General features: G+C 41.6%; 1 protein-coding gene across 5 annotated transcripts in view; it reads right to left on the reverse strand.

The window, feature by feature from the left end:
• Positions 1-15897, reverse strand: part of rxraa (retinoid X receptor, alpha a) — a 233791-nt gene that overhangs the window by 36478 nt on the left and 181416 nt on the right. For all 5 annotated transcript variants that reach the window (XM_039778996.1, XM_039778993.1, XM_039778992.1 and 2 more), the window contains exon 3: positions 13446-13684. In XM_039778996.1, coding sequence (XP_039634930.1) covers positions 13446-13684 — 239 coding nt within the window. The remainder of the gene's footprint in view (positions 1-13445; positions 13685-15897) is intronic.

Here is a 15897-nt window from a genome sequence, read left to right on the forward strand (position 1 = left end):
GAGGACATTCGATTGGTACATCCAGTACAGTCTGCTTGCGGGTGTCAGATTCTGCACTGAATTGACACATGTGATTATATGTCCTGTGCCACCCGCTGGCTTCGACATAATGCTGCAATATGTTAAAGGTGATAAATTAATACTTCCTTAAAAGGGTGTTAGCTGTAAAGAGCCGAGGTTGTAGCTACAAGTTTTTATATATGGAGATTAGCTGCATTGATAAATGGATGCGCTCTAAATCTAATGCTAAGAGTGAGATAAATGGACATCTTTTTATAATCTTATGAAAAGATTGTGGAAAGCACACACATTTATGAAAGAAGTAGTGTTTTGGTTCGGTTTCATAAAAACACACAGAACAATAAACCATGTTTTCTGGAAGCTACGGCTACAACTAACCTGTACTGTCCTTATAGCTTTATCTGCCCATAATCTTTCCATTAATCTTAATTCAAAAAGTCTTACAAAATGGCAATAAAATGGTCATCACAAGTTCCCAGAGCCCACGGCGACTCCTTCAGAGTGCTTGCAATTGTCTGAGGCACAGTCTAAAACTCAAAGATATTCAATTAACAATAACAAAAAAGATAGAAATGCAAAACATGTTTATTTTTGAGAAGCTAGAAGCAGCAAATCCTTTGATTTAAACTAAAAAGAAAGACTAAATATTGCCGTCTTTTAATTTTCTGTCCACCAACTAATCGATCAATCTTTTCATCCCTGTTTTATACTATGCCCACTGGCTACAACCACTAAAATAAGGAGTCATTTACTACATTAATATATAGAGGCCAATCAGCAAATCCCATAATAAATAGAATACAATGGAAGCTTGAGATGAAGGGCAACAATCAGCCCAAGTGTCTCATTTTAACAAAACAAGAATAATTAGATATAATCTCACCAGTTGGCTTTGATTAGGTGTCTGTCTCAATCAATCAAACTTGATTTCTGTGGCACATTTCATACAAATCAATGGAACACAATGTGCTTCGTACAAAAGCGGCATAGAAACTTTGTGCAATTATACAGAGTAAAATATATGCTCAACTCTAATTTATTTTAATAGAAAGAACAACCCTGGCGGCAGAACAGGCCTTTTAAACTATTAGTATGCTATGACAACACACATGGTGATGAAAAAGAAAGAAAGGAGTCGTCCCTCGAGCGAACAGAGGAGAAAAGGGGAAGAAGAAGAGCAGAGACAGTGGAGGCCTCTGCTTAAGACGCGCTTAGCTCGATTCAGAGTCAGAGCACAGACTTTGCTCATAAAGACACTTCAAAAGCAGACATCAAATCCTGGTGCACCACCCTCATGTGGAACTTCAGTTGCTTTCCACTTCAAGGGCACCTTTTTTTAACACGGAGAAAGTTATCTTCAACAGAATTCTTTTAAAACGCCCTTACAGAATTCCTTTATAATGCTTTCCATTATGCAGTGGCACAACATGGCCAGCAATAGAACGCTGTACTCTTACTGTTACACGTCTTATACCGCAAAACGGTTATCACTCACTGAACCGCGATGCATTTGTGTAACCTTAATTTCAGAATCACAAAAGGATTTATTGCCAAGTAAGTAGCACTTACAACGAATTTGCATTGGTTGTTGGTGCATACGTCAACATATTAAAAGGTCAATATAAAATAAACAATAAATACAGAAACAAATAACACATACATAGAACTAATATAATATTAAGAAAAAAAGAGGCTGTATGGATTAGTGCAGGATGAGCAAGAGCCAGAAGGTGTGACTGGACGAGATACAAATCTTGTGTTGACACCTAACCAGCTGCCTCCTGAGCGGTGAGGACTGGGATCAGGTCATGATGTCACCTAATGATAACCCCCGTGTCACCTTTCAACCTCTTGACACCCGTTGACAATCACTTCCTCCTAAAAGCAAACTTATCTCAGCGGTGCTGCAAAGAATGTCTGAAGCAGAACTTTCTTCTCCTCCCCGTGGTGCGAGTGTGTGAGTCTTATCTGGACACGTATCAGCAGAGATTGGGGATCGGGTTTCCAGATGGGGTGGGGTGTTAATGGGGCTGCTCTTCTGCGGCCCTCGGGGTACATTCACAGTAAGACACCCTTTGGGATCGGTTACCGCACTGTTACGAGTTCGAAAGACACCTGTTTGACTCGCATAGTTCACAAACGTGAACAGATGTAACAGGCACGTGGGTGAGAGCACGCACAATACACACAATAGTTCAGACTGCATTTCAGTTATTTGCAGATGAATCTAGGGGTCGTCTGCAAATAGGGCCGACTATAAATTAAGTCACACTCAAGGTAAGGAAACAGGAAGGAAAGATGGATAGATGGACTACAACATGAGACTTGAAGGGGTCCTGTGGAGTTTTCTTTTATACAAACAAAAGTTATGTTCACATGCGCAAGATAAACTAACCAGGCACCCACTCATAGAAAAACAGCTCCGTAGTGGTCAAAAACTCCACAGGAAACCTTTAACAATCCACATCTCTACCTACTCCTCACATCCATGGAATAACTGTCCAAAACGACAATTTTGTAGCCCTAACATTTTTCATAAAGTTTCAATATAGTCTCCTACTGCTTTTATTTGCTGTTGGACTGCTGCCTTTTCAGCACAGACTTTGACTTTTTTACTCATCCAGATGTAATTTTAACTGCACCTTTTCTTAAAAACATGTTTATGGTTGTCCTCAAAGTCAGTGTTAATCATTGTGATGTGGAAAATTATCCCCATTGGACGACATAGTCTTGACATAAAGTGAAATTAATCCTCAAATGTTTATAGTCATAGTTTGCCAAAATAAGAATAGCTAAACTGTGATTATGCCAGCACAATAAAGTATACTTCACAGATATCTCATCAATAATGACTTTATTGATGGTCATCACTCAGATCAGTGATAGGCTTATGTACCAGTTTTAATTAAAAATAACTTTTAGTGAGCTCACAATTATAACTGCCGGCTCAATAACTGAAGTTAGGCTGACTCAAAGGAAGAAAAAAAATCTACAGAATATTTATGATGGCTTTGTACATTACAACAAACCATCAAGTCTGTCTTTTCGGGGCGGCCTCTAGCTCCCAGTAAGAGCGTTTGTCCCATGTTGGCTGAGTTCTGCAGCGGTGCGGGTTCGAGTCCGACCTGCTACCCTTTGCTGCGTGTCCTCGCCCATCTCTTTCCCCCTTTCATGTCTATCCACTGTCTCTACTAAAGGGAAAAGCCCCAAAAAATAATCATAAAAAAAAAGGTCTGTCTTTTCAATGTTATTACATCAGGCCAGTTTCTGGTCTTGATTCTGTGCAGTCTGGTTTAATTCAAGATTGCTGGTAGAGGCTATAATAAAATAGAAAAGGATCCTTCCCTCACAACCTGGCAACTAGGCGTGTGCAAAAAAAAAAAAAAATCGATTCGAATTCGAATTGAGATTCAAGCTTGACCGATTCAAAATCGATTCATAGAATTGCAAAAATCGATTCATATTTTTTTAACTTTTCCTTTTGACACCATTGTCCTGAAATGACATTATCTCGCCATTCCCATAGATGGCGCTGCGTCGAATTCACACTGACGCCTGGGCACTTTTGTCATAATCAGAAGAAGAACGAGTGCAGCGGAGGTAGTTTAGTCGGCGCAAACAATGGCAAACCTCACAGAAAGAATTATTCAACCGGCTCCATCCTCATGGAAGGCGAGAGTTTGGACACATTTCGGCTTTTAGAACCTCGAGGGGACGACGATAGGAATCATGCTATATGCAGGCTTTGCAAAGCGAAAGTTAAGTATTTTGCAAACACCAGAAACTTGAGAAGTCACATGGTACGCCGTCACCCGGAGATTAACATTAAAGACGTGGACAAACGACAACCTAAAGTACCTCCTCCTAACGTGCCAGTCAACCAACGCACTCTTTCAATGCTCTAAACTCCCACCGTTGCGTCAGAGAGTGTTCTCAACTGCCGGAGACATCGTAACTGCACAGCGGAGCATGCTCACTCCAAAACCCATAGACCAGCTTCTGTTTCTGCAAAAGAATGTACAGATTCCAGCCAGTGGAACTAGTCAGTCAGTCAGTTACTCACTCACACTATGTGATTCTGACACATCACAAAAGTTCTGTTGAATGGACTGTAGTTGCCACAGTTCTAAAGAGAAAGGGCCTAATTTTAGGAAGTTCAACGTGCCCAGTCGAGTTCACATTTCAACAGTCAACCTGGTAGCTGAAGTACTCCTTAAACCACATTTAGCAGTATTTTTTGTTTGATCTGAGTACAGCACTTTAAAGCTAAATGTAAAAGCTCTTTTTTATTTTTATACTTTTTTATACTTTAGTTTTATACTTGAATTAAAATGTATTTGAAAGCTGGCCAAAGCTTGGCATATTTGCTTTTATTTTTGCGTATATTTTTTATTTCTTTTTAGTTGCAAAAGTTTTTATTTTTGTATGAAGAACATATAAAGTAATATCAAACTACATTTAATTTGTTGTGTTTCTTTTCTTTTAAATTGTATGTCTACTGCAATCACATGGGAAAAGTAACTACATTTACACACTGAATCGTTTTTTTTGAATCTAGAATAGTTTTTGAATTGAAAATCGATATTGAATCGAAATTGTGAGCCTACAAATCGGAATCGAATCGTGACATTTTCTGAATCGTACACCCCTACTGGCAACCCACAATTCATGCATTCTAATGGCTTATTAATGATGTGCAAGTGAATACAACTATGACTTATTAACCATTAACAAAGTGGTAGTGTTTAGTGACAACATATAAATCCTTCCGAGGTCTGCCTTTACTGTCACTCAGCTCTGATAAAACACTCTCTCTTCTCTCTCCCGGTGGATAGAATTCAGTAGAAGCAGACATTATTCTAGACAGCTCGGAGGTTTCTAACACTCACCCCATGCTGTGCCACAACAGATAAAATGAATCATCGCAAGTACTGCTGGTGCTTGAGTGTGTGTTTTGACAGAAACTTTTGTTACAGTGAAAAAAGGATATTAAGACTATCAGCAAGCCTTGCAGCGGTGGAGTGGGAATATACAGAGTGACTTTCAGCTGTTGTCTCACCTCAGCTTGGCTATATCTGTGTGTGTGCGTTTCTTTATACGTTTGTGTTGACCCCGCCAAGTGTTTATGGCATCCATGGGAGTGTGTGTGCGCACAGAGGGGTTGGGTCCGCGGCATGCATATGTGTATTTTTAATTTGTCAGGTGTGCGTGTCTGCATGCATGCGTCTCTGGATTTCATGTGTGCATGTGTGTTCTGTCGGCATGCATGCCTAGAACTGTGTCCTTTTGGCGTTGTGTTTGGGTGGATGGGCTTAAGGGCTGTTTTTATAGGAAACAGTGCTGCATTGCACTGCCTACCACTGACAGGGCAGCTCTTACAACCCTGGAGTCACTCTCCTCTCACAACAGTCTTCTCCAACAGTCTTTTATCTCCTCCTAACTATAGACCGTCTTCATAGAGTCTTTGAGTTGTGACAAGCTTCTCCCGCTTTCCTTTGCTCTTTTCATAAATAAATCACACGTTTTACTTTCCACAAGTGCTTGGGTTGGTATAAAACAAACTCTGATGCATTTGCCCGTTTGGTTCGGTTCGTTTTGGGCTGGTGTGAAAGCTGTCGATCAAACTCTGGTGTTGACTAAACAAAAAAAAAAAAATGACAACCTGATTTTTTTTGTTCAGCTTCCAAGCTTTTGAGGTGTGAAGGGAAAACAGATAAATGGCAGGATTTGAATAGAGTGTATATGTGATTTTAGCATACACTCAATGGTAAACTACTTTTAAATCTGTCTTCTGACTGAAATGTCAAGAGATTGATCTGCCAAAATGTGTAAGTGACTTTTATCGTTTATGGAAATCATTTAGTAACCCTAACGTGTATGTGCATAACCACATGAATTAGATTTTCCCTGATCAATCGGAAAGTGAAAAGGTGTGTTGTTATCTGTGTATAATGGCTGTGACGTGTGATTGGTACACAGTAGCTGTCTCCTCTATCTCTACAATAATATCACGTTTCTACCTGCTTGATATTACTGTATTCATAAAATGAGGTTGACTTGCAGTCTTGACTAATAATCAGTTATTTCTTTGTGAGCTCTTTGTAAAACCGGAGAACATAAATACACACATACAATGATGCATGACCGGATGTCAGTCACCAGAATTTGACTCCCCCCTGTGGGTCCATGTAGCGATGTTGATCACGGTCGCCAAAACTGTCCAATCATTGAGTTAGCTGTCAGTCTGTATAACTTCATGTCTAAAGCTATCGGTTTATTTAAAGAAAGAGAAATAGACTTAAAAACATGCAGTACAAGTGTACATTGTCTTATTACACAATGATGCAGTGTCTGATGATCATCACCACACTATTCTGGCTCTAATAACAATTTGCATAATTAACTGCACATTATCACTTTGGCACCATGCATATTTAATGAGTACTAGACTTTAAGACATGGCACTTCCATTCTAATCAAGGAGTAATCCACAATGAGCCACGCACTTACAAAATAAATACTGCATAATGCAAAGTGCATATTGTTTTGCTAAGGTTTGTGGCACAGAGTGGAACATCTTATACCGCAGCCATGTGATGATGGTGATAAACTATTCAAATTAAAATCTTTAGTTTTAGCACTGTTTTTGTCAACTTGATAATAAATATTACCACTTTTAAAAGGTTAAAGTAGCTTTTCTATTAGTTGATTGGAGCAAATTTACAGATATGCATATTCATTTCTAAGTCATGCAGCTTCTAAATTACAACTGTACGGTTATCTTAAACAACACACATCACAGGATTGAGAGAAAAGTTTAATAAATGACTTTTCAGACATTGTGAATGACTGTACTTTCAGTCCGTCAATCATGTGCACACATAACCTGTCTCCCCAAATGTACTTTGTGTACATTTGTCTGCAGTGTGCATCCATCTGGTTTAGTGTGCAGTTAAAACAGGGTATGAAAACGTACAGGTTTGAATTTATAGTGTCAAACGCTGCCACGTCGGAGGACCCGGATTATAAAGTCAGTTTGTAGGTCATCTGTCTGTCATTCAGTGATTCATTGACAAGTGTTTCCATTGTCCATTAGCAAGTCATCCAGCAATTAACTGACCACCCAATTCCTGGGTCACATAAGCCATTAGTATTTTTCATTTCCCAACTGTTAATCAACCTGTGAGTATTCCACTGGTATGTCCTCCAGCAGGTACAAGATTGTTGATTGTCCAACATATCACTTAGTGATGGATCAAGAAGTATTTTCAGAGTCAAAACAAGAGCCATTCAGTGATAAACGATTGAGTGTGTCCATTATCATCAAGTCATTCTTCATACTAGCGTCGTCTAGTATGCTACACGGAAATCAACTGAGTGGTATATCTTTTGTCAAATGGCACGCAATCCAGCAGTAATTGACATTTAGATTGATTACATCCTGCAAGTTATTCAGTTGTATTTCCATTGTCTACCATCCAGCAGATAACGGACTGATAAATCCACTAGCCAGTCGCCAGTCGCTTTTTACATACTAATGTTTTTACTTGTTCATTACAACGACTACATTGATTAGCTCTTCAAACAAGAAGTGGGGCTGATTAACACCAATACAGGCAGAATATAGTTTTACGGAAAACTTTGGTCTTTCATCTTACTGATCTGTTTTTATGTTCTTTGGATGAAAACGGTCAGAATGTTGTTAACAGTTTATCTATTATTGTTCAGACATGATTTTTATCTTCATGTGATACAGCAAATATTTCAAAAATGCAGTTTGACCCATGTTTGCATCTTTACTCCTGTCTTTATATGCTATACATTGTGTTGTGAAATGTCTATAACCACTTTCTGTGCACAGCTACAGCTTTTACAGGTGTGTGAAAAGTAGAATTCTTTAGTTAGTGGCATTACACCCCACAGACATGCCACTGCGTACATGTCTGTCCACAGACAGTGTTGGATTGCTGTAAGATCACACCACCAGATGCAATTAAAGCCCTATAGGGATTATTTGAAGCTTTAAAATAAATGTGCGCCCCCTGAGGCATTCAAACCGCAACGTCTAGAGCCGGCATTAGGGGGCTGCTCTCTGAAACTTAAACCTAATGTTACAGTTTCTATCCCTTATACCTGCCACCTCCTAAATGCCTCGTCTCCTGTGTGGCCCAACACAAGTCAGAACACACAGACAGGCCCCGACGCTATCGCACTGCATGTCACTTCTCAAATCATGGCCTACGGTCTGTTAGAACAAAAAACGGCAGTCGCAAAGGAATGCCAATGGAAAGTACCTGTGCTATGACAGCTACATGGTGAATTCTTCACAATTTGCATTTCGACCGCAGTAATTCTTCAACTAACCACCCTGTTGCAAGGAAAATCATGTTCTCATTCACTGATTGCTGTGCTTTCACCATTTCAACAAAACAACACTTCCTGCATATGTTTCAGAATAAAAGCTTTCCAAGGAAGGCAAAGGAAATGTGCTCCCTGAACTGCTGGAACAGTTTTAATATGAACCAGATGCCGGATATTTGCATTAATAGCAGCAACAGCTGATTAAGAAAGGGGAAACTTCTAAAATATGATAAAGTCTGCTTATGTAACAGGAGACAATTCAAAAGAATAGAGAGGTTTTCTCTTCATTAAACTAAGAGCTAAGTAAGTGTGTACTAAACGTCTAGTGAAACAACTTGATTAATTATACACATTAGTTACACTTCGTTGAACTACCATTGCTGGGGGGGGTGGGGGGCGGCTTCTAATTGCTACCTGGAGACAGCTTTGCCTAAAAAAAAAAAAAAAAAAGAAATCTTCTCCCCCATCCATTTGAGGGTTGATTGACGTTAGAGAGCTTTAACTGTTCTCCTGGGACCCTACACACAGCCCCTTTGTGGGGCCATTAGAGCCATGCAACCATGATGTCATGCAGAGTGACTACAGCGAGGTCCATCAAAGACCGGAGCCGCGGCATGGACCGTTATTACTCCCACACAGGAAGGGGCCGAGGTTCTCTCTCCCCCCCTTTCTTTCTCTCGGGTGTGTTGTGCTTCAGTCTCCTAGCGACCCCTCGCCTCAAAACGTCGTACCCAAAACTGGCGGATGACATCACCACTGTCGCTCATTTATAACTTATTAAGCGCGTGTTCCATTTCTTGTAAAACATTTACACCTTTTTCAAATTAGTGTGTCTTCTGTGTTCGACTCCAGAAACACACAATCGTTTTATGTATTTCTAGAAGTGTTGAGGGACACTGGAGGCCTGTTGTTGGTTAAGGATTCTCAGCAAGGTTTCAGTGGGAGAGCGTGGAAGCCAGAGGGGTACAGACTGAGGGAGCCGGCAGTGGTATGATGATAAAGAACCCCTTTTTTCTGCAAAAAAATAAAAAATAACAGCCAGACAACACTCTCCATTGTCACTGGAAGTGTAAGATGTGTTCCAACCCTGCGTATAATCCCTTCCAGCTGCTTGGAGAGTTGTGGTGTCTCTAATCCAGAGATGGTCTGTATCCTGAGTGAGTTCAAGCCCACAGACACAACCACTGATGGGTCTGATCCTATTGGGCATTGCTGTGGCCTGGCAACGCCCCCTGACCAGATACCCGGGGAAGATGTCTCGCCATATTTCCTCTCATACAGCGCCGGAAACAAAGAGACGGCATGTCTAATAACGGCAAAACCACCAAGCGATAGACAAAGTATGCATTTTGCATTGCCAGCAAACCATTCATGTAAAATATATGTCTGAGTGTGGGCCACCTCAGAACAATGCAGATGGTTTTCTTTTTTTCTTCAACAATATACACAGCAGATAGCCAGGATGCACAGAATAGACGCGACAAAACGCGAGACGTATGCAACCACAGTATGTCAGCGTGTCTGGATGTTCGGGACACAGCTCAAGGGGAAGTACCGTTGCTTGAGATGTAAGAATTGGCTGATGATAAAGGACCGTCTCTCTCTTTACATGTGGTTTGGCTGTCGGAGGGTGCAGCATCCCAGTAAGAATGGGAGTTTTGTTCATCCCGTCTTCTGTTCTCATCAGGTTGTCATTTGCGTCTTTGATGTAGGGGATAGTTTAGGCTCATTGGTTTTGGTTTTGACCAATATTCATTGGAAATCACGCAGGGTTTTAATAAGAACCAGAGTGGTTTAAGGAGATTTCCACCTGGATTTTTATATTGTCATCCCTCTGAAAGTTGTGTTTCCTGCTAAAAGAAGACACTGATGATTGTAGTTCATGGTAAATAAGTTGTGATGAGAACGGCTTAGAAAATCAATAAGAAAGTAAAACAGAAATATAAGGTACCAGTAAGTGAGTTTACAGTGTGTCCATGCCCAGTTTGTGTTTATGTGTGTGTGTGTGTGTGTGTGTGTGTGTGTGTGTGTGTGTGTGTGTGTGTGTGTGTGTGTGTGTGTGTGTGTGGGGTATAGGCGGAGGGTCTTGTACTGGCCTCTGGGTGGTTAAGTAGGGAGGAGGCTGGGCTGTGACCCCGTTCCAGTCAACTGCTCATGAAAACAGCGAGTCAGCCGAGTGCTAAAAACAAGTGGCATACGCCGTCTGACTCAAATCACGTCTCATCACAAGTGCCGCGCCTCACGACCACAGGGCCCCGACACCATCTTTAACCTCTGAGCCGCGCTACTCACATCAAACTGCCGTCCTCCGCCCTCACTGAGCAACAGGCTGCAGCTGCTGCAGTCTCACTTATGCAAACGTTCACGGCTACTGGCTCAAATGCTCAAGATTTTGGGTGATGGGTTTGAAATGCTTCAACACTGGCACTTGAGTTTTGGTGGAAAAAAACCCATTACAAAACCTTTTTCACGCCTTACTTTTGGTGTTAAAAACAAGTTTTGAATTTTTTTTTTTTTTTTAAATCCCCATATTCAGCATTTATAAGGTTTAGAACACTATAAAATAGTAGTATGCAGGTACAGTTTGTTTCAACCGGTTTGTCAACAAATATACTGTAACTCTTGTAGGCATAATATACAATATAGTAAAACATAAAATATTAAATATGTTCTCATAGGAAAAGTTATAATTGTTGACAAATAGTTTACATTAATAAACACTTAAAATTGTATATCTGCTTACAACTACTACCATTCATTACATGTTTGTACTGCTTATAGCTAAATAATTAAAACAAAGTCAGCCAAATGACTCCATTACATCAGTTATAAGACAAGAAGCAAAACTAAAACATCCAAAAGAAATACAGTCTTAAATCTCAGAAATTATAATTAAAATCAGGAAGTAAACAATATTACAATTCTGACCGGGCAATGCCAACTTTCGGTACTTGCAATACTTCATAAAGTCATAACTGGTTCTCATGCCCTTAAATGGGATTTTGAAGAATGAGAGATACTGCTTTACCACACACACTGGCATCTCGAAAACGGCGGTAAGCCTCAAGGAAGAGGGTGGTGCTCCGTTCCCCACCCCCACCCTTACCAGTCCATACTATAACCCCTTGATGTAAACATGGGTTTGTAGAAAATCATGTTTGTAGGTTTCAAATGGAAGATGTCATTTGGGTATTGATACTGAAATTCAATTATCATATCGGAACTAGTATCGTTTTTCGATACCTCGCCCTGACATCCATATGCTCAGCTTGCCACCTCAAAGAATGAAACGTGGACAGCACAAATTGCAAAAGAAAAAGCGTTGCCAATCGACATTTTTTGCAGCCATTTACCCTTATATCAGCCATTTCAGCAAGTTCAAAAGAGTGCAGCATCGTTAAAGACTAGAAAGCAGACACGACCCGTTACACAAGGCAAACACGCGCTGTAATTACTGTACATACAGTATTAAAACGGTCACCAGACAGAACAGCTGTTACCTGCTCTTTATAGCGGTTAAAAACGGCAGGATTGGCCAAGCGGCAGAAAGCATAAGAACACCTAAAGCACATGATCCTTTTTTATGATTATTAATACATATTTACATGCTAAATATGTACACAATCAGAAAGGATCACTGAAGCTTCTGGTATAGATTCATTCAAATGAGGCAGACCGAGACAGACAATCATCTGTAACGTTTGCTACCTAAACACTCAACCTGCATACAAAGTATGCCGCCCGGGGACAGAAACAGCCGCAGAGATGAAAGTGTTGGAATTAAAAAGCGTAGAAGAATCAGCAGGAGAGGGGTGGGGAGGAAGAAGAGAGGCTTTCTAGCAAGGAAAGATTCTGGCCGCTTTCTGAAAGTGCCCCTAATCCACCCTTAACTCCATTACATGTGGGACACTTCGGCGATAAGCCCAACAATAGCGGAGAGAGCCCATCCCAAATAGCATTGCATTGCCGACACACTTTAACACAATTATTCACAAACACAGAAAAGGGCAGCCACTGCATTTTGGGGGGGGGGGGGGGGGACTATTTCAATTTCAGATATGGCTTCAGAAAGAAACTGGGCCAATGCAGGCTTTGATGTCTTAATTGTGTGTGCGTGTGTTTTTTTTTTCTTTTCATTAATACCAAAGAAACTGAGGCTTATTGATGGAATATAAAAAGACAGCGACCAAGAGACAGGAAATGGAGATGGTGTGAAAGAGACAAGGAATAAGAAAACAAGAAAGGGAAAAATTAAAAAAAGAAGACAGCCAGAGAGAAGGAGAATGAAGGGAAAAGAGAAGGAAGCAAAATAAGGTGGGAGAGAGTGACAAATAGGCCTCACATATAAAAGAACGAGTGACAGAGCAAAGTACAGTTGAATGGGCCTTGATTAACTGTGGCATGGGGTCAAAGCAGGGCCTCTGTCTGCTGGGGCCTGGCTTGTGTGTGTGTGTGTGTGTGCGCGCAACTGTAAGAGACTGTAATTTGCACTTCTGAGACATGTGAATGCAGTTTGTAAGACACAATACATAACTTTTTCTCTGGTTAGTTTATAGGGCAGCCGTAGTTTTGTGTGCACAGCAAAACCTCATGAAACCATGTTGGAGGCTGCTCAACATGAAACTTACTGGTTTCTGAAAGACAAACATGCTTATTCACTCATTTGGCCGAAAGGTTGAATAAGAAGATCAATAGCGCTCTCAGGTGTGTCTGTTTAATATGAGGCTACAGCTCGGAGATGGTTAGCTTAGCATAAAGAGTGGAAGCGGGGGAACGGCTAGCCTAGCACTGTCCAAAGGTTAAAAGAGAAAGAAAACGTCACCTACAGCACCTCTAAAACTCTCTGATTAACAAGTTATATAGTGTGTTGTAAATATGTATGCATAGTAGTTGTATTGTTCAAGCTAATTTGCAGAATTAGAGTAATTTAGACACAGTAGTTACTTACTAGAAGAAAATCAAACAAATCAGACATCTAACTCTCAAATGTCAATTGTAATAAATAAACTTTTCAAAAGTGTGTGTGTGTGTGTGCGCGTCGGTGAGTCTGTCACAGGCCTCACCTGGGGGCTGACGCTGGGGCCGTAGCCCATGCCGGGCGAGTTCATGGAGTGGGGACCCATGGGCGAGCTGATGACGGAGAAGGGGGAGGCCAGGCCGTTCATGGGCGAACTCAGCGTGCTGATGGGAGAGTGAAGAGAGCCAGAGGGCCCCATGGACGTCGGACTGAGCAGAGACGGGTGCATTCCCCGGTGGGATGTGGGTGAGCCCAGGGGCGAGGACGTCAAGTGCCCCGATGAGTCTGGTCGGAAAAAAACAAAAAAAAACAAAGAGGGCAATTGGAAACAACTCTGGGTAGGATGTTGCTGTGACATTTGATGATTTTCACTGCTTAGGACATTTTCACACTCGCGCTAATTAGAGTCTGTCCTGTCCAAAGTCGACAATCCAGCACATCTGGTGAAGTGTGAAAGCAGTTGTTGAATCTGAACGCGGTCCAGGAAAATGCACAAAATAGCAATAACACTTGAGACAATTAAATCCACTGACAGCTCTTGTGAAAAACAACTATAGCATGTGAGTCAGTGGAGGCTGATGGCTACACAGTGGTTCCATCCCTCAATGAAGAGTTTACCTCATCACAAGTGCTTCCCTCAGGGATCTACGAGGACAGGATGTACATCTATAATGTATGTGGTTGATGAGTGAAGTAGTGGGCCCCGAAGAGCTATAATATATAGAAGCATAGCTGAGGGAAAAGATTGAAGTCATGGGTAGTGATAAGAATAAGGTCATGTGTAATGTATAAGAGCTCATGTGCTCCGTCGGTCTCTCTCCTCCCCTCCTAGACACTGTCTACTCTGTACTTTGACTTAAGTTAGCGGGCCATCTTCCCATCAGCTGTCAACACAGAAGATATGGGACAGGCAGGAGTGCGAGCGCAGACTCAGGGTACTGTGGTATGTCACTGAGAATTTGGCGACAGCGCCGTACGTGCAACGATAACAGCTCCCTCCCTGCTGTCTCGCCTTTCAACACGGCACCTCTTTACTTTCATTCATAGCCGTCTTTCCTTCTATTCTCGTCCTTTTCCCCGTCCAATCTGCAAATCATGGCGGAGGGATCCCACCTCTTTGGCGCTTCCATTGCTTTTCTTATAGTGTCTAATGGAGTGCGTTTACTTGACTTTTGAACAATGGAAATTATATTTCGGCTTTTTGAGCATTCATTTATTCACTGCAATTGGTTTCAAAGCTGCAACGAGTGGTTGCATTTTTCAGGCACACATTTTCAACACATTTGAGACCGTTGGTTGGACGAAACAAAACATCTGAGGACATCATTTTATGAAAATGATATAGACACCACCATGATAGAACAATGTATCCAAATTGCATAGCCCTACAGCTCACATAAGACCACTTACTGTATGGTCACCGGTGAGGAGTCCTTTGTCCTGACATACCCTTCTCCTGTGCCCTGTCCTATTTTGACAACACAACTTTGCTCTCTCTGTGCAGCAGGGACGTGGACTAGTTATGTAACACAAGTGTGGCTTGCCGATCGCACTCCCACGTTTCATAAGTGACCAGGTTCCTCGGTTTCCTGGCAGTGGAATAAAACTGATGGATGGTTCAATTAGTTGACAGCCGAGAACAACGAGTCCAGTTCACAGCTATTTTCCTGTCGCAGCGGACTTTACAGGATTTCGTTGTGTGTGTCTTCTTTGTGGTGTGTTTCTGCTGTAAAGACTGAATGCAGGACAAAAGAGGGGGAATCTTTTGCGTGGTTGCCCCCTGCATCAGCAATCCTCAGAGCAGCACCCTAGCTGACAGCTCAGCCAAGCCAAACACTTCCTGCACATCCTACTTGCCTCACAAGCACTTCCTGTAAGCGCACACACACACACACACACACACACACACACACACACACACACACACACACACACACACACACACACACACACACACACACACACACACACACACACACACACACACACAGGCCCCATCCTTCCGAAAACAAACACACATCCTTCTTAATAAAGGGCTAACAACAGCTCTGCATCTAGTTGTATTGCTTCAGTGTTTAATCCTGACTGATAGCCCTTAAGCTTCTATCTCTCTGATTACATTTTTCCCCCTAAAATGCGCCCACACTCATAATTCCTGAAAAATAAAAGAAATAAATTAAGAGCTCTCCCTGAGCCAGCAATTCCCATAACTCTTGGCCAATTGGGTTTTAATTCAGGCAGATAAAGAGAGCTGTGGTATTAAGGTTGCCAATCTGCCATTGTAGGTCCCAGCGGGGAAGCTCAGCTGACAGGAGTTGCAGCAAGGCCCCACCTCGAGGGGGATGAGTGAGACAGGCTGGGAGGTAGATCAGACTGTTTATATTTCTCTCTCTCACCTTTTTTTTTGAGAACAGGAACAACCAGAGCAGAAAATGTACTGCAAAATCTCAGAACATCCTCTCCTTCCAGATAAACAGGAAGCAAACTGTGTGGCTACG

Source organism: Perca fluviatilis, chromosome 17 (assembly GCF_010015445.1).
Source record: "Perca fluviatilis chromosome 17, GENO_Pfluv_1.0, whole genome shotgun sequence".
NCBI lineage: Eukaryota > Metazoa > Chordata > Actinopteri > Perciformes > Percidae > Perca > Perca fluviatilis.